The 17973-nt window shown below is 28.1% G+C and overlaps 3 protein-coding genes and 1 long non-coding RNA gene across 4 annotated transcripts in view; 1 reads left to right on the forward strand and 3 right to left on the reverse strand.

Annotated features, from left to right (window-relative positions):
- The window catches only part of LOC111423507 (gamma-butyrobetaine dioxygenase-like), a 5981-nt gene extending 2327 nt beyond the window's left edge, over positions 1–3654 (reverse strand). Inside the window, exons 1-3 of the mRNA XM_071195384.1 lie at positions 3280–3654; positions 3019–3227; positions 2721–2855 (exon numbers count right to left, since the gene is read on the reverse strand). Of these exons, the coding sequence (XP_071051485.1) occupies positions 2721–2855; positions 3019–3227; positions 3280–3537 (602 nt within the window). The 5' untranslated portion in view covers positions 3538–3654. The remainder of the gene's footprint in view (positions 1–2720; positions 2856–3018; positions 3228–3279) is intronic.
- The window catches only part of LOC111416945 (uncharacterized), a 26416-nt gene extending 17855 nt beyond the window's left edge, over positions 1–8561 (forward strand). Inside the window, exons 10-11 of the long non-coding RNA XR_011640108.1 lie at positions 3746–8248; positions 8318–8561. This is a non-coding gene — a long non-coding RNA (uncharacterized lncRNA). The remainder of the gene's footprint in view (positions 1–3745; positions 8249–8317) is intronic.
- Positions 8562–8566: 5 nt separating this feature from the next.
- On the reverse strand, positions 8567–12857 carry LOC111416943 (uncharacterized). Its single transcript, XM_023049075.2, has 3 exons — positions 12549–12857; positions 12467–12482; positions 8567–12319 (listed from the first exon to the last, which is right to left on the reverse strand). The coding sequence occupies exons 1-3, from the start codon at positions 12708–12710 to the stop codon at positions 12189–12191; spliced, it is 309 nt and encodes a 102-aa protein (XP_022904843.1). The 5' UTR covers positions 12711–12857; the 3' UTR covers positions 8567–12188.
- Positions 12858–16309: 3452 nt separating this feature from the next.
- LOC111416939 (U11/U12 small nuclear ribonucleoprotein 48 kDa protein-like) lies at positions 16310–17965 on the reverse strand. Its single transcript, XM_023049072.2, has 4 exons — positions 17756–17965; positions 17470–17695; positions 17065–17200; positions 16310–17000 (listed from the first exon to the last, which is right to left on the reverse strand). The coding sequence occupies exons 1-4, from the start codon at positions 17879–17881 to the stop codon at positions 16379–16381; spliced, it is 1110 nt and encodes a 369-aa protein (XP_022904840.1). The 5' UTR covers positions 17882–17965; the 3' UTR covers positions 16310–16378.
- Between the last annotated feature and the right edge of the window lie 8 nt (positions 17966–17973).

The following is a 17973-nucleotide window of genomic DNA, read 5'->3' on the forward strand; positions in this document are numbered from 1 at the left end:
ATTTCAAATTTAGATGAAGCTTCATCAAGTTAATTAGGATTTGATGAAGTTTTTCGAGTTAACATTAAATTTTTTGACCAAAATTACGATTATCGCGAAGTTTTCTGGAATATCTTAGTTTCATTGAAGTTTCCTCATTTAATAGTATAGTTTTGGCTGTAATTTTAAGAAGAGAATTATATTCGAAATCCATTTTACCAGTACTTGTTAATAATTAGTAGAAATAACATACAGGATGTCAGATAAAAAACGCCCCAAGCTGTAACTCTATCATTTACATTCCGATTTTCATGAACGAGGTATCAAATGAAATGGTTTGATGACTACTATGATTCATGCTACGTTGGAAAAACTTTATTTGTGGCATGAATCATAGTATTCATCAAACCTTTTCATTTGATTCCTCGCTCATGAAAATCGGAATGTAAATGACAGAATTACAGCTTGCGGCATTTTTGTGTGACAACCTGTATATACAGGTGTCTTTTCTCTGCTAATATCACATTTAAAATGAATGTATTGTACATCAATGGATTTAGAAAAACAAACTCTATCCAATGACGCGAAGAAAAATATACGCTGCAATTTGAAAAACAAAAGTTAATATTGTTTGAAATTGAAAATGGCGTTGGAAAAAATTTATTTGTAGCATGAATCATAGTATTCTTCAAACCATTTAATTTGATACCTCGCTCATGAAAATCGGAATGTAAATGACAGAGTTACAGCTTGGGGCGTTTTTTATCTGACACCCTGTATAAAGCTTTTTTGTACTTTCAAAACTGGCCTTTAATTAAGTAAGAAACATGAGCCTTACTAGTGTTTTAGAACGTTCTAAGTTTTTAAAATGTTAACATGGTCGTAAATTATACTTTAATCATTTATATATTATCTTATAACTTTAGAGAATTTTAATAATGTAAACTTGATATTTGATATTTTAATCTACTATTGCATCCTAAAAACTAGTCTCTGAAGATGGCTATTAGCTAAAACTAGTAAGATTCATGTTTATTATTTAATTAAAGACCAGCTTTGAAGTACAAAAAAGCTTTATACAGGTGAGTTATTAGTATTATTACTAAATCGTTTGAAAAACAAAAAAATTTTTTCTACAAAAGTTGTTTGATACATCACTTTCTATTACCTATAATTATTTTCACTTATACAGGATGTTCCATTTAAGCGTAACGGAGAGTACGTAAATTTATTAAAATGGGGTACCCTGTATATTTTATCATATTATGAATACAACTAAATTTGTTAATACAACCGTATATGTTACTATTTCACAGCATTCATAGTTCCTGAGATATTCAATTGTTCTTCCGAAATGTACCTATTACAGGATCTTTTTGAAAACGATGTAAAAACGACATTTTTTCGGATTTTGCCTTGAAACTAAGTCAAACAATAGTCAAAGCTATTAGGTAGATGATAGTATTCAAAGATATTAGATACACTGTACAGGGTGTTTATAAAATTTAATTACTTTTGATGTTTTTCAAATGGCTTTTTCTTAGGTTTTTTAAATGGAACATCCTGTATATTGTATGCTAGTTGAAATGCTCATCAAGTTCCCTTTAATTAATGATAAGTATGTCATATGTCTAACTTTAATAGTTTTAAATATTAATTAAATTAATAGCTACTTGTTGAGCAACGTTTAGTAATTGTTTATAGTTTGTTGCTGCATTTCCTTGAAATAATAATTTACTAATTAAAAAAGGGATTTATTGTTCTGTCATTAATTGTATTTTTATCACGTTTTGATTATTTATTTATTAAAGTTTATTTTTAAATTGTATTTTAATATAATATTACTGATTTACAAATGACAGACAAACAAAAAAAAGTGACAAAGAAAGGACACAATATATTACATTCTGTCACTTTTTTAAATACAATAATGATAATTTTATTACACATTCATATTTAAATTCTAAATATCAGGAAAACTACTAAAGTTAGACATATGACATACTTACCATTAATTAAAGGTAACTTGATGGGCAATTCAACCAGCACATAATATACAAAGTGTTCCATTTAAAAAAACATCAAAAATAACTAAGCTTTATGAACACGCTGTATAGCATATCTAACATCTTTGGACACTATCATTTACCTATTGGCTTTGACTATTATCTGACATAGTTTCAAGGCAAAATTGGAAAAAATTTACATCGTTTTTTAAAAAGATGCTGCAATGGACACGTTTTGGAAAAACAATTGAATATCTTAGGAACTAAGAACGCTATGAGTTAGTAACATATACGGTTGTATAAACAAATAGAATTCTTTTCATAATATAAAATATACAGAGGGTTCCATTTAAAAAAATGTACATACTCTCCGTTGCGCCTAAATGGAACACCCTGTATAAGTGAAAATAATTTTAGGTAATAGAAAGTGGTGAGTCAAACAACTTTCATATAAAACATGTTTTTCTTTCTCAAACGGTTTAGCAACTATCGTCCATCGGGATACTAATAACTCACCCTGTATACAGGGTGGTTCAGATTTTAATCGGAAAACTTTACTAGAATATGTTAATATAGGGAAGCTTAAGGTATGCTTAAAAAGTTATAATTTAATTTCATCACCTCAAATACGATTTGATGAGTTAATAATTAAATTTTTACGATTTTCGCGAAGTTTTCTAGAATGTGTTAGATTCATTGATGTTTAAAATTTAAAGTTTTACAGTATTTGCTTACCCATAATGAGTTTTTTTAATAAAAGCAATCTTTTTCGATATTTTTTTGCACTCCATCGCATCTTTTGGGGCATTTTTAAGTAGGACGACTCCGTATGTTGATAAATCCATTAACCAATTATAAAATTTCTCATCCCTATAACAAATTTTAATAATAAATAGTAAACAAATAGATTTTAGGGTCAACAATATCATCAATGTGCATTCTTTACGAAATTCCTTTGCCTTTAACCTCTCTTAACCTTAGATTAAATTAAAACTTATCGTAAAATTGTTTATAAATTCAAATCATAACTTACTTTGTCATAATATCCTCGTATTCGTATACTTTCATGACATCTAAAAACTGTTGGTTGCTCCACAATTTCTTTTGAGGTATATAAAGATTTTTCAAATAAAATTCTTGATCCTCTTTCGAAAAGCTGCGACTTTTCAACCAATCGAACGAATAAATCGATTTGTGGTTATCACTCCAATTAATTTCGACTTTTTGATTCTCATCTTTTGCCTAAAAATGAGATCCAAACTAAAATTTTAATAAATAATGATTATTTATTTACCTGTAATGATCTAACTTTAACATTAACATCGAATTCATTCCAGTTGATAATTCTCGATTGCGAAGGTCCATGAAAACACGTATTACAACGACAATTATCTCGCAACCAAACTAACGGAAAATGATCGATTTTATTGTCGTAATTCACGACGAGGCTTTCTTGGTCGCTGGATACTTTTGCCAAACCACTAAGAAACCGGAAATTCACTTTACTAATTGTCGATTTGTTGATTAATTTGAATAGTTTTGTTGAACTCATTTTGTTATTGAAACTATTTTTGTTATAAAATAAGATATTTTGAATTCGGTTAAGGAGGTAAATTAAGAGAGTTCTTTGAGTGTATCCGGGTGACTTATATTGTATCGTTATCTAATTAATGTGACGTGTTGTTGTTCAGGATTGGATTTAGATTTATAATCAATTTCTTTAAACGGCATTTTCTATAATTTTATACTTTTTGTTTCAGATTGAGGAAATACACCCTAAAATGAACGTTGTTTCAAGATTGCTATACATAAAGAGAGAGAAAATAGCAAGAAATAAGGAGAATTAAACCAGAAAGTGACAAATAAAGCAAAACCATTTAGAGAAATGGTCTACACTCAACTTTTTCGAATCTTTACATGAGTGAAAAGATAAAAAAGACTTTCTTGGCGATATTTATCTAAGCCCTTCAACCAAAACAACGTATCAGTTATTATTGCTTAAGGACATTCAAACTTAATTAAGATACGAAAACTTTATATCCTACAGAAACGTTTGAGGTTAGGAAAAAATGTCAATTTGACGTTTGTTGAAAATGAGGTTAGAGTAAAAAATTATTTTCTCAAAAATGGTTAGGAATTAATAAATGAAACTTTTTGAGGTTATAAAGGAACGTTTGAGGTTAGATTATACCTAATTATAAGCTACCAGGGTCGGAAATCCATTTTATATAAAATTTAAAAGTTGGCAATTTGATGTTTGTTGAAAGTGAGGTTAAAGAAAATAATTATTTTCTCTAAAAGTATTAGGATAGAAATAATGAAACTTTTTGAGGTTATAAAAGGACGTTTGAGGTTAAGTTTTACCAAATTATAAGCTTCCAAGTTGAATAGTTCATTTTATATTAATTTATTAAAACTGTCAATTTGACGTTTGTTGAAAATGTGGTTAGAGTAAAAAATTATTTTCTCAAAAATGGTTAGGAATTAAGAAATGAAACTTTTTGAGGTTATAAAGGAACATTTGAGGTTAGATTATACCTAATTGTACGCTACCAGGATGGGTAATTCATTTTATATAAAATTTAAAAGTTGGCAATTTGATGTTTGTTAAAAGTGAGGTTAAAGAAAATAATTATTTGCTCTAAAAGTATTAGGATAGAAATAATGAACCTTTTTGAGGTTATAACGGAACTTTGAGGTTAAGTTATACCTAATTACAAGCTTCCAAGTTGAATAGTTCATTTTATATTAATTTATTAAAATTATCAATTTGACGTTTGTTGAAAATGTGATTAGAGTAAAAAATTATTTTCTCAAAAATAGTTAGGAATTAAGAAATGAAACTTTTTAAGGTTATAAAGGAACGTTTGAGGTTAGATTATATCTAATTATAATCTACTAAGTCGGGTCGGTAATTCATTTTATATAAAATTTAAAAGTTGGCAATTTGATGTTTGTTGAAAATGAGGTTAAAGAAAATAATTATTTTCTCTAAAAGTATTAGGATAGAAGTAATGAAACTTTTTGAGGTTATAAAGGAACGTTTGAGGTTAGGTTATACCTAATTATAAGCTTCCAAGTTGAATAGTTCATTTTATATTAATTTATTAAAATTATCAATTTGAAGTTTGTTGAAAATGTGGTTAGAGTAAAAAATTATTTTCTCAAACATGGTTAGGAATTAAGAAATGAAAGTTTTTGAGGTCATAAAGGAACGTTTGAGGTTAGATTATACCTAATTATAAGCTACCATGGTCGGTAATCCATTTTATATAAAATTTTAAAGTTGGCAATTTGATGTTTGTTGAAAGTGAGGTTAAAGAAAATAATTATTTTCTCTAAAAGTATTAGGATATAAATAATGAAACTTTTTGAGGTTATAAAAGGACGTTTGAGGTTAAGTTATACCTCATTATAAGCTTTCAAGTTGAATAGTTCATTTTCTATTTATTTATTAAAATTGTTAATTTGACGTTTGTTGAAAATGTGGTTAGAGTAAAAAAAACTATTTTCTCAAAAATGGTTAGGAATTAAGAAATGAAACTTTTTGAGGTTATAAAGGAACGTTTGAGGTTAACTTTTGCTAAATTATAAGCTTCCAAATTGAATAGTTCATTTTATATTAATTTATTAAAATTATCAATTTGACGTTTGTTGAAAATGTGATTAGAGTAAAAAATTATTTTCTCAAAAATGGTTAGGAATTAAGAAATGAAACTTTTTGACGTTATAAAGGAATGTTTGAGGTTAAGTTATACCTAATTATAAGCTACCAGGGTGGGCAATTCATTTTATATAAAATTTAAAAGTTGGCAATTTGATGTTTGTTGAAAGTGAGGTTAAAGAAAATAATTATTTTCTCTAAAAGTATTAAAATAGAAGTAATGAAACTTTTTGAGGTTGTAAAGCAACGTTTGAGGTTAGGTTATACCTAATTATAAGCTTCCAAGTTGAATAGTTCATTTTATATTACTTTATTAAAATTATCAATTTGACGTTTGTTGAAAATGTGGTTAGAGTAAAAAATTATTTTCTCAAAAATGGTTAGGAATTACGAAATGAAACTTTTTGAGGTTATAAACGATGATTTGAGGTTAGGTTATACCCAATTATAAGTTTTCAAAGTGAGTTATTCATTTTATATATTAAATTTATAAAAATTGTTGACATGAAACGTTTTGAGGTTATAAAGCAACGTTTGAGGTTAGGTTATAGCTGATTATAAGCTTCCAAGGTGAATAATTTTATATTTATTTATAAAACTTGTCTATTTGACGTTTGTTGAAAATGAGGTTAGAGTTTTTGAGGTTATAAAGGAACGTTTGAGGTTAGGTTACACCTAATTATAAGCTTCCTGCGTGAGTTATCATTTTCAATAAACTTTTATGTCATCAATTTGACGTTTGTAAAAAGAGAGGTTAAAAAAAATATTATTTTCTCAAATAGTATATGTAGATGTAAGAAATGAAACTTTTTGGGGTTATAGAGGATCCTTTGAGATTAGGTTATACCTAATTATAAGTTTCCAGCGTGAGTAATTCGTTTTATACAAATTTTAAAATATCGCAATTTGACGTTTGTTGAAAGTGAGGTTAAAAAACGGTTAAGAATTAAACAGGTACGTTTAAAAATCGTTAATCAATATTCTTTTCCAAACCTTTTCCCCATTCTTCACACCTTTGGCGATTAGTTTTATTCATTTAGGTCCATTACTACCATCTTTTAGTTAAATTTATCTTGTAGATAAACCCAATCAGAGCGCGTAAAATTGCCGTAACCTTGGTAATAATCCCTTAGATAGCTTAACCAGAAGATGGTAGTAACGAGCCTTAATATTAAAATTAATTTAATCAGTGTTTTTCCAAAAGAGATAGTAAACCCTCCTCTGCAACATTCATTTGTACCCTCCTTTATGTTTACCTTTGACGATGCTAAAAGTCCAATTTACGTATCGAGCATAATATTATACTTGATATCAGAGGAGTTACGAAAATGCGTTCCTAATCCCATCTTTGTTTTCAGATCGACCAATAGTTGACTTAACAAGCTTGGTGCTATAAAGGTAGTTATTTACCAACCAACAGAGATACCATCAGTTCAAGAAATCAAGCAAGAAATTCTGCTAGAGTCTCGTTTGATAATAACTCATTTTGGAAACTTATAATTGAGTACAACGTAACCTTAGATCATCCTTTATAACCTCAAAAAGAATGATTCTAGTTCTAGGTCTTGAGTTAATTTTAGTGATAGTGCTAGTGCAATACTAGAACTATCAGTAGAATTATAATATTTAGCTTTTTCCAAGCAGTTAGTAGTCTTTCCAACAATATTTAACATTCTGAAAGTAGTTAATAGTCTTTTGAAAACAGTGTCTTGTCTTTCCAAGCAGATAATAGTTTCTCCCAGCAGTATATAGTCTTCTCCAAGTAGGTTGTAATCTTTTCTAGTAATATATAACTCTCTGAAAGCAGTAAGTAGTCTTATGGAAGCAGTATTTCGTCTTTCCAATCAGTTTGTAGTTGTTTATTAGCACTATCTAGTCTTCTCCAAGCAGATTGTTATCTTTTCCACCAGTATCTAGCATTTTGGAACCAGTAGGTACCTTTTTTTGAAGAGCATATCTCTTGTTTCCAAGCAGTTATTAGTCTTTTCCAGCAGTATCTAACATTGTGGAAGCAGTAGGTGACTTTTTGGAAAGCACATCTTTTTTCCAAACAATTATTAAAGTCTTTGAAAGCAATAAGTAGTCTTGGAAGCAGTATTTCGCCTGTCCAAGTAGGTCAAAACGTTTAAGAGCAGTGTTTAGCGTTCTGGAAACAATAGGTATTATTTTGAAAACAGTATTTAGTCTTTTTCAAGTAAGTTGTGGTCTTTTTCTGCAGTATCTAACATTTTAGAAGCAGTAAGTAGTAGCAGTTGGCAGTTTTTGGTCTTGGACTAGCAGTATTTAATCTTCTGATAGCATTAATTAGTCTTTTGCCAACAGTCAGGCGTTGAGTTCTATGAGTTCTAGGCCTCGTGGTCGTCCAGTACACCATCATCTCAACTGATCATTAAGTGAAGGGAAGTCAGTGTGAACTAGAATTGGGTGCAATTCAATTTCAACATACAATACCTAATACATAATAGATAAAATATCACAGAAGTTACAACCAAAAGAGATGATTGAACACAGAAAATGGATCTAACAATAAGAAGTTTCCAGAGTGAACAACCTTCATTTTGAACAAACGCAATTTGAAGAGGATGGATGATTAATTTTCGTAAGTATTTTTAATTTAATTTTTATTCAAAATAATTTAATTACGGCTCTGTATTCGGGATATCATCAGACGATGTCTGAATCGGACACATCATATAAATGGCGTTACGAATCTCTCCAATAGTAACAAAGTACACGTCCAAAGCGGATGTAAATACATCAGACCACAGCACATTGCTCTTTAAATATAGTTACAAAAAAGTTTTTTTTTGTCATCGTTATCTAATTCAGTCACTTAAACAAAAACGATAAGGGTTACCAAAAACGGAATAAAACAAATTATTATATTAAAAGATTAAAACAATTTTTTAGCATTCGTTTAAAATTTTTTTATTGCGTTTAAATACATCCAAAAAGTACTTTTTTTTAGTTTGCATAAACACAGTTTAGTTTACAACGAGTATAATAATGTTTATTGTTTTTTTTTTACATATACATACACATATTTTTAGTACTTTTATTTATAGGGTTTGCATATTAATGGAATTAAAATAAATCCAGGAAATTTATGACGTTCATAAATCGATAAAACAAAAATAGGTTTATATTTATTATGTTTTTCTTATTTAACTATATTTTAGTAGTTAAAAAGTTAACAAAAAGTTTTTTTTAGTTTTAGTCATTTATTATTTTAAAATTTTAAAGTTTTAAATTCTCAAATGATTGTCGAAATTGACATATTGACTTTATTTTAATATTCCTCTTAGCTTAAACTTAAAATTTATTTGGTCAATTCATCCAAATGAAACGAAATTTTTTTTTTTGATATGTTTTGAATCAAAAATTAATCACAGATTTATCTTAATAGAAGATCTGATAAATGCAAACATTGAATATTTACTTCTTAATACATAATTGTTGCGAGTAGCTTATTTTTTATAAACACCCAAAAAAACAGGTATATTTAGCACGCTAAACACATAATACTAATACATTAATTAATACACACCCTGTATTAATTCAATTTTTTTTAAACAATTTGTGCTTTACTCAAAACAATTTTTTTTTATTGTGGAAAAGAAAATAATATTTGTGCCCATCAAAAAAGTCAGTCTTAATTTTTTTTATAGAATCATTTAAAAAAAAATCACAGACGGTTGAATCTAAGAGGAATGCTACATCCCGACCCGATCGTGACGTCACGCATGGGTACTATTTCACACTTTGAATTAGAAAATGATATTTAGTGGTTTAAAACTAGAGCTAACACAAGACTAAACTTCATCTAAATTTGAAATTATAACTTTAAATTATTAGTATGAAGCAAAATTTTCTTATCAGGCAAAGAAACTTCACTTTAGCATTAACTTTTATTACAAAATTTTATATTATCTCAAAAAGCTTCATCGAAACCTAACCAAATCAAAGACACTACATTCATCAAACCTTCAATTATAGCAAAAGCTTTATTATTAACCCTTTGTGCCCCGACGGTACTTTAAAGTACCGGTAGTTTTAAACACTCATTTTAAACTGTAGTCACTGTAGCTACTATACTACTATACAAGAAAGAATCTGTATAAAAAATGACACAATCCGTACTGTAGGGTTTTTAGGTATATTTATTAAACTTATTGTGTACGTGTTGTTGAATTTTGTTGTACAAAAAGGTATCTCTTTGATAAATGGTTATTAGGTGTGATTATTACAGATCATTTTAAAAAGAAAGCATTGAGATTTAATTTAAAATAAGTCTCATTCCTTAATTTCAATAAATACGGCTTCCAGGAATTTTTAAATTAGCATCTTTTTTTGACACATTTAGGTTATACGAAAATGTAAGTTTTATTTCAACATTTTTTTTCTCAATATTTTTCCAATCCAACCCAACAATTATTATATATCATTTTAAAGAGAAAGCTTTGAGCTTTAATTTAGAACAAGTTTTATACCTTAATTTCAATAAATACGGCTTCCAGGAATTTTTAAATTAGCATCTTTTTTGACACTTTTAGGTTATACGAAAATGTAAGTTTTATTCCAACATTTTTTTTCTCAATATTTTTCCAATCCAACCCAACAATTATTATACATCATTTTAAAGAGAAAGCTTTGAGCTTTAATTTAGAACAAGTCTTATTCCTTAATTTCAATAAATACAGCTTCCAGGAATTTTTATATTAGCATCTCTTTTTGACACTTTTAGGTTATACGAAAATGTAAGTTTTATTTCAACTTTTTTTTTCTTAACATTTTTCCAATCCAACCCAACAATTATTATACATCATTTTAAAGAGAAAGCTTTGAGCTTTAATTTAGAATAAGTCTCATTCCTTAATTTCAATAAATACAGCTTCCAGGAATTTTTTAATTTGCATCTTTTTTGACACTTAGATTATACGAAAATGTTAGTTTTTGCTCAATATTTTTTTTCTCAATATTCTATCAGATTTCCGTCGTTCTGTAGCTATAGGTCTGATAACTAAATATTCAAATTTACTGCGTCCACGAAATTGTCGTAGCGCAAGTTCAAAACGAAGAGGAAGTTGTAAAAATTGTTCTGCTAAATTTGAAATTATAACTTTAAATTATTAGTATGAAGTAAAAATTTAAATTAAGAATTATACCTTCTAATTATATTATATATAATATATTATTATATTGTAATTATATTTATGTATATAATTAAATCAAAGGAACTTCATTCATCAAACCTTCAAATTATAATTAGGAGAAATAATACAGGGTGGTTCAGTTTTTAATCGGGAAACTTTACTAAGATGTAGGTTAGGAGAACTGTACCATTTATGGCAATTTCAGAAAAAGTCGTTACGCATTAAGATCATCCTAATAGACAGTAGTTAAAAAGTAAGTGCATTACAGCAATGCACATTTAATCTTTTATTATCTTTAGCATCGTTTCATATTTAAACGAGCCTATGAACTATATGATCACAAATACGTTACATTCAAAGTATTTAATAACATTATAACCATAAATTGAGGTTAAGCATGTTTTTACGTGGCTATAAGTGAATTATTGTAAACCCAGTTTTAATGCTTTAATGGATTTTGTACAACTCTGTTTTATTTACAAGACTCTGTTACTATGGCTAAGAAAAATAAACAGAAACGGTTTAGTACCTACTCTCCATTAAAAGTTTCCCAGGGGTTGAAGGCTATAGAAAATGGAATGCTGAAGATACCGAAAGCTTTTTTGTACTTCAGAATTGGTCTTTAATTAAATAATTAACATCAATCTTACTAGTTTCGGCTAATAGCCATCTTCAGAGACTAGTTTTTAGAGTGCAATAGTAGATTAAAATATCAAATATCAAGTTATAAGTTATTAGATAAAATATAAATGATTAAAGTATAATTTACGACCACGTAAACATTTTAAAAACTTAAAACGTTCTAAGAAACTTAATTAAAGACCAGTTTTAAAAGTACAAAAAAGCTTTATATATTATTTCTACTAATTATTAACAAATACTGGTAAATTATCTATTTTGTATACACAACATTTCACAAACATTAATATTTGTTATAATTAGCTGTCAACAATTTCGCATGTTTGTATTCATTTCAATATTGTCATTTCAAACAGCTAATCAACAAAAGATGGCGCTAGTGCGAACTTTTAATTACAAATTGAAAAAAGGTTAATTTATGAAATCTGTGATACATGTTAAAGTCACTTCATAATAAATTTCCTTTGGAGGTAAATATAATATAAATATAACAAAAACATTTTCCGGATTGTAAAAGAAAAATGTAGCACTCCTTTTAGATACAATCGTCCTTGAAAAAAAAAATACACTTTTTATTAATTAGTAATTAGTTACTACCAACCTCGAAATAAAAACGAAATTTAAAATATCCCATTAAAAACCCCAAATAATTAAATGAAAAGCCGAAAATTTTTAATAAAACTAAATCGGCAGTTTCTCTAGTAAAGTTCATCATCTACCTTCTTAATTATCATATTCTTGTCGTATTTAGTTTCGGTTAACAACAACGTTTTTAACGGAAGTAGTACAATTACAAATAGCCGTAAATATTCTAGTTGCAAAAGTCCTCGCCGACGTCCTGGCCCTATTCGACCACTGTCCGATGCGTTTCGTGCCATCTATCGAAAAATAAAATCATTAAAAAAAAATTAAGTGTAATTTACAAGAGATGGCGCTAATCGAGTCTAAACGGCCTAATTTTCGTGGCTATTTTAAGGAGACGCATAAATCAATAAATTTCAAAATAAAAACAAAATTATACTCACTTTGTATTCCATTATCCTGGTTGTTGTTTAAAAAGGCAACAAAAACATGTTATAAATGTCAAGGTTAATTTTTTTAACTTACTAATTTACTTTTTTGTTTCTGCCTGGATTGCGCTTCGATTTTAGCGGCCTCTAAAAGGTCGTTAATAAACCCGTTTACATCCCTCATCATCTCCGGGTCATTTTTAAACTCTTGAACGCGAAGTTCCATCGGTTTATTCAATTCCAACGTTAAATTCGCCATTTTAATTCACTTTTTTATTATTATTTATGTTCGAATTTCGCGCAATTATCCCGTTTTGAATCTGATCTTTAATCTTTTTTCGATAAGACGTGTGTTTACCGGGACTACCGCGATTGATTGTAAATTCTAACCTCACTTTCGTTCGTTTTCCACTTAATTATGCATTTTCGCACGGAAAATTATAGATGGCGCCACATTTATTATAACTAAATAAAATGATAGGTTAAAAAATTAATTCTTTTTGGATTATTTATTTTATTCTACAAAAAAAATGAAATGAAATCAAAACTCAAAAATAATTTTTGTATCCATTTCTTCATTCTTTATTTTTATAGTCTTTTGATTCGTTTTTTTCGAGAGTATTTAGATTTATCCCAATATTTTACATCCTTTTCATCCTTTTAGATTCTAGTTCTATATAGTGTTTGTTCTAGTTTTACACTATCACTAGAACTAAAACTAGAACGAGATCTAAAAACATACGGGTTTAGTCGTGAAAAATACTTTCAGGTGTCAATGTCAACTTTAATTTTATTATTACATTCGTAATCTTCATTAAATTACCTTTAAAGTGAGTCCAAACTTGACGCATTTATCTCAAAAAACCAAAAAGTTTCAATTTTTAACTTTTAATTTTGACATATTTGTCAGCTTCATAAAAAATCCTTTAAAATGAGTCCAAACTCGACATATTTAACTTTAATAATAATGGAAATACAATCACTTCCGGTTTGAAACGTCAACGTCAATTTTGACATATTTGTCATCTTCATTAAAAAGCTTTAAAATGAGTCCAAAGATAACGCACTTATCTCAAAAAACAAAAAAGTTGGAATAAAAAACATTAAACCCGAAGTTAGCAATTTAATTTTTAAATATTAATACCAACCTTAATTTTTTATTTTTTTTTATTAAATTTTTGTTTTTGTGACAAATATTAAGACATTTTATGAAAATTAAGAATATGCCAAAATAACATTGACATTTCAAACCGGAAGTTGCTTATATCTCGAGTAATATTGGAATTAAACGTATCATGTTTGGACTCATTTCAAAGGATTTTTCACCACGATTACAAATATGTCAAAATTGACGTTGACATTCTTAACCGGAAGTTGGCATTAACTTCATTAATATTGAAGATAAATATGTCGTGTTTGTACTCATTGTAAAGGATTTTTAATGAAGATTACAAATATGTCAAAATTGAGGCTGACATTTTAAACCTGAAGTTAGTTATCATATAATAGACAAATGGACAACTTCATGGTGTTCTTTCATGATGTATTCTTTATTAAAAAACCTTTAAAACGAGTCCAAATATGATGCATTTATCTCAAAAAACCAAAAAGTTTGAACTTTCAACTTCAAATTTTCACATATTTGTCAACTTCATAAAAAATATTTTAAAATGAGTCCAAACTCGACATATTTAAGTTTAATAATAATGGAAATACAACCACTTCCGGTTTGAAACGTCAACGTCAATTTTGACATATTTGTCATCTTCATTAAAAAACCTTTAAAACGAGTCCAAAGATGACGCACTTATCTCAAAAAACAAAAAAGTTAGAATAAAAAACATTAAATCCGAAGTTAGCAACAATGAAGATAATTTAATTTTTAAATATTAATACCAACCTTAATTTTTTATTTTTTTTTATTAAATTCTTGTTTTTGTGGCAAATATAAAGACATTTTATAAAAATTAAGAATATACGAAAATGACATTGACATTTCAAACCGGAAGTTGCTTATATCTCGAGTAATATTAGAATTAAACGTATCATGTTTGGACTCATTTTAAAAGATTTTTCACGACGATTACAAATATGTCAAAATTGACGTTGACATTCTTAACCGGAAGTTGACCATAACTTCATTAATATTGAAGATAAATATGTCGTGTTTGTACTCATTGTAAAGGATTTTTAATGAAGATTACAAATATGTCAAAATTGAGGTTGACATTTGAAACCTGAAGTTAGTTACCATATAATAGATAAATGGACAACTTCATGGTGTTCTTTCATGATGTATTCTTTATTAAAAAACCTTTAAAACGAGTCCAAATATGATGCATTTATCTCAAAAAACCAAAAAGTTTGAACTTTCAACTTCTAATTTTCACATATTTGTCAACTTCATAAAAAATATTTTAAAATGAGTCCAAACTCGACATATTTAAGTTTAATAATAATGGAAATACAACCACTTCCGGTTTGAAACGTCAACGTCAGTTTTTACATATTTGTCATCTTCATTAAAAAACCTTTAAAATGAGTCCAAAGATGACGCACTTATCTCAAAAAACAAAAAAGTTAGAATAAAAAACATTAAACCCGAAGTTAGCAACAATGAAGATAGCAATTTAATTTTTAAATATTAATACCAACCTTAATTTTTTATTTTTTTTTATTAAATTTTTGTTTTTGTGACAAATATTAAGACATTTTATAAAAATTAAGAATATGCCAAAATGACATTGACATTTCAAACCGGAAGTTGCTTATATCTCGAGTAATATTGGAATTAAACGTATCATGTTTGGACTCATTTTAAAGGATTTTTCACGACGATTACAAATAGTCAAAATTGACGTTGACATTCTTAACCGGAAGTTGACCATAACTTCATTAATATTGAAGATAAATATGTCGTGTTTGTACTCATTTTAAAGGATTTTTAATGAACATTACAAATATGTCAAAATTGAGGTTGACATTTGAAACCTGAAGTTAGTCATCATGTAATAGACAAACGAACAACTTCATGGTGTTCTTTCATGATGTATTCTTTATTAAAAAACCTTTAAAATAAGTCCAAATATGATGCATTTATCCCAAAAAACCAAAAAGTTTGAACTTTCAACTTTTAATTTTCACATATTTGTCAACTACATAAAAAATCCTTTAAAATGAGTCCAAACTCGACATATTTAACTTTAATATTAATATAAATGCAATCACTTCCGGTTTGAAACGTCAACGTCAATTTTGACATATTTGTCATCTTCATTAAAAAACCTTTAAAATGAATCCAAAGATGACGCACTTATCTCAAAAAAAAACATTTAAACCCGAAGTTAGCAACAATTTAATTTTTAACTATTAATACCAACCTTAATTTTTTATTTTTTTTGTTATATTTTTGTTTTTGTGACAAATATTAAGACATTTTATAAAAATTAAGAATATGTCAAAATGATATTGACATTTCAAACCGGAAGTTGCTTATATCTCGAGTAATATTGGAATTAAACGTATCATGTTTGGACTCATTTTAAAGGATTTTTCACGACGATTACAAATATGTCAAAACTGACGTTCGAAAACCGGAAGTTGGCCATAACTTCAATATTGAAGATAAATATATCGTGTTTGTACTCATTTTAAAGGATTTTTTATGAAGATTACAAATATATCAAAATTGAGGTTGACATTTTAAACCTGAAGTATCATATTAAAATAGAAGGTAATCTACTTTAAAGTTAGTCACTTTTCAGCACTTTCTTTTTAATGTTTTATTTTATTTATTTTTTTTAATTTTAATCTACTTTTGAATTCTGCATTTTGTTTGAAACAAACTAAAAAGCTAGGTTAAAAAATGAACTCCTTTTGGATTATTTATTTTGTTCTACAAAAAAAAAAAGAAAATGAAATCAAAACTCAAAAATAATTTTTGTATCCATTTCTTCTTTCCCTATTTCTATAGTCTTTTGATTCGTTTCTTCGAGAGTATTTAGATTTATCCCAATATTTAACATCTTTTTCGTCGTCTTTGTATCTTCTCCTTTCGCTTTCTGATCTTCTCCCAAAACCCTCATTTCTTGAGTTTCTTTCGTCTTTTTTTCTGATCTCATCTTGAACGTTTTCGTGATTTGATTTTTCTCTATAAGATCGAATTGATTCTTTTGATCGCTCCCTTTTTTTATTATTCCTTTCGGGGGTTCCCCTTCGCGATTTACAACTTTCCCTATCGACACTTTCCGTATCGCTGGATTCTTTTTGTTTTAAATCTTTCCTTAAAGTACTTCTTGAGCTATTTGAGCTATTTCTACTTGTCGACCTCCCTTCGTGCTCTCCATCATCTTTTTTTGAACTTCTAGCTCCAATCCAATCGCGGTACACCTCCATTTGAGACTCAATAACTTCCCTAAGCACTTCAGTATGCGTTTTTCGACTTGTATGAACTGATTTATATTTAATCCTTCGTCGTTTTGCGTCACGCTCTAACGCCAATTGCTCTTCGTATGTCATTGGTTTTGATTCATCGCGTTTTGGTTGAGAACTATTTTAAAAAAAAGTGAGGTTATAACTTTTTGGATTAATCTTTTTTTGTTAAATTAACTTACACATTGTATTCAGGTAATTTGTTAGGTTCTTTAGTGTTTGCAATGGCATAATCATACAGAGCAAGTCTTTCATCATAGCTGTAAGTGGTGAGAAGGCGATCAGATGTTCTTGGATCTGGATCTTGTCCATTCCACCCTAACAAAACGAATGAAACCATAGAAATTTTAATGAATCCCCCAAAAATGAGCCCCTCAATTCAATTTTTTTAATAGCATAAAAAAGGATATAATTAAAAAAGGATATAGATGACGCTTATTGACTTGTAAAAAGTTCTTAAAACTTGTAAAGCTTGTAACTAGTACTTGTATAATTGTGATTTCTGAAAAAGAGCGTCCGCAATTATCGGGGGGCTGATTGTAAAAAGGGGGTGATTCTTCTATTACATATTTCTTAAAAAAACTTACTTGTAACGAAATTATCTCGCGTTTTATGCGCTAATGAAAGAATTTCGATTTTTTTCTGATTGTCTATCATGATGGAAGTCTCAGAATGGTGTTGGGGCTCAGAAAGGAATTCTTCTACCAAGTTGTAACCTTCTTTTCGTATGGCGCATTTTTTAACATGATTAGATGCCGATTTTTGAGGTATTTTATGAGTTGGATCCAAAACGCACGCAACAAGCTTCTTATCCTATATAATCAACAAAAAAAAACCGCTTAAATCGTTAGATAGACTTCAAATTATAGTCACCTTTAAAACTTTTTCATCCTCCCAATTAAGAACCTCCAAAACGTTTCGAACCTTATCTTTTGAAGACAATATAAATTGTTCTAAGCTTTCTAATTGAACACGTCTAATATCCGTGTTAAAATCCATTTTTTACTCGCTGACATTTCTTCGTTTTTGAGGTTATATCAATTTTTAGGTTAACCTTCAGCGCCATCTATGTTTATTTATTTGAACTAAAA

Source organism: Onthophagus taurus, chromosome 3, assembly GCF_036711975.1.
Source record: "Onthophagus taurus isolate NC chromosome 3, IU_Otau_3.0, whole genome shotgun sequence".
NCBI classification, from domain to species: domain Eukaryota; kingdom Metazoa; phylum Arthropoda; class Insecta; order Coleoptera; family Scarabaeidae; genus Onthophagus; species Onthophagus taurus.

Coding starts and splice junctions, on each gene's coding strand:
- LOC111416943 (XM_023049075.2), bottom strand. CDS start 12,710: ATGGCGAATTTAACGTTGGAATTGAATAAACCGATGGAACTTCGCGTT.
- LOC111416939 (XM_023049072.2), bottom strand. CDS start 17,881: ATGGATTTTAACACGGATATTAGACGTGTTCAATTAGAAAGCTTAGAA. Junction 17,696..17,755: donor AGGATGAAAAAGTTTTAAAG/GTGACTATAATT, acceptor TTGATTATATAG/GATAAGAAGCTTGTTGCGTG. Junction 17,201..17,469: donor GCGAGATAATTTCGTTACAA/GTAAGTTTTTTT, acceptor TCGTTTTGTTAG/GGTGGAATGGACAAGATCCA.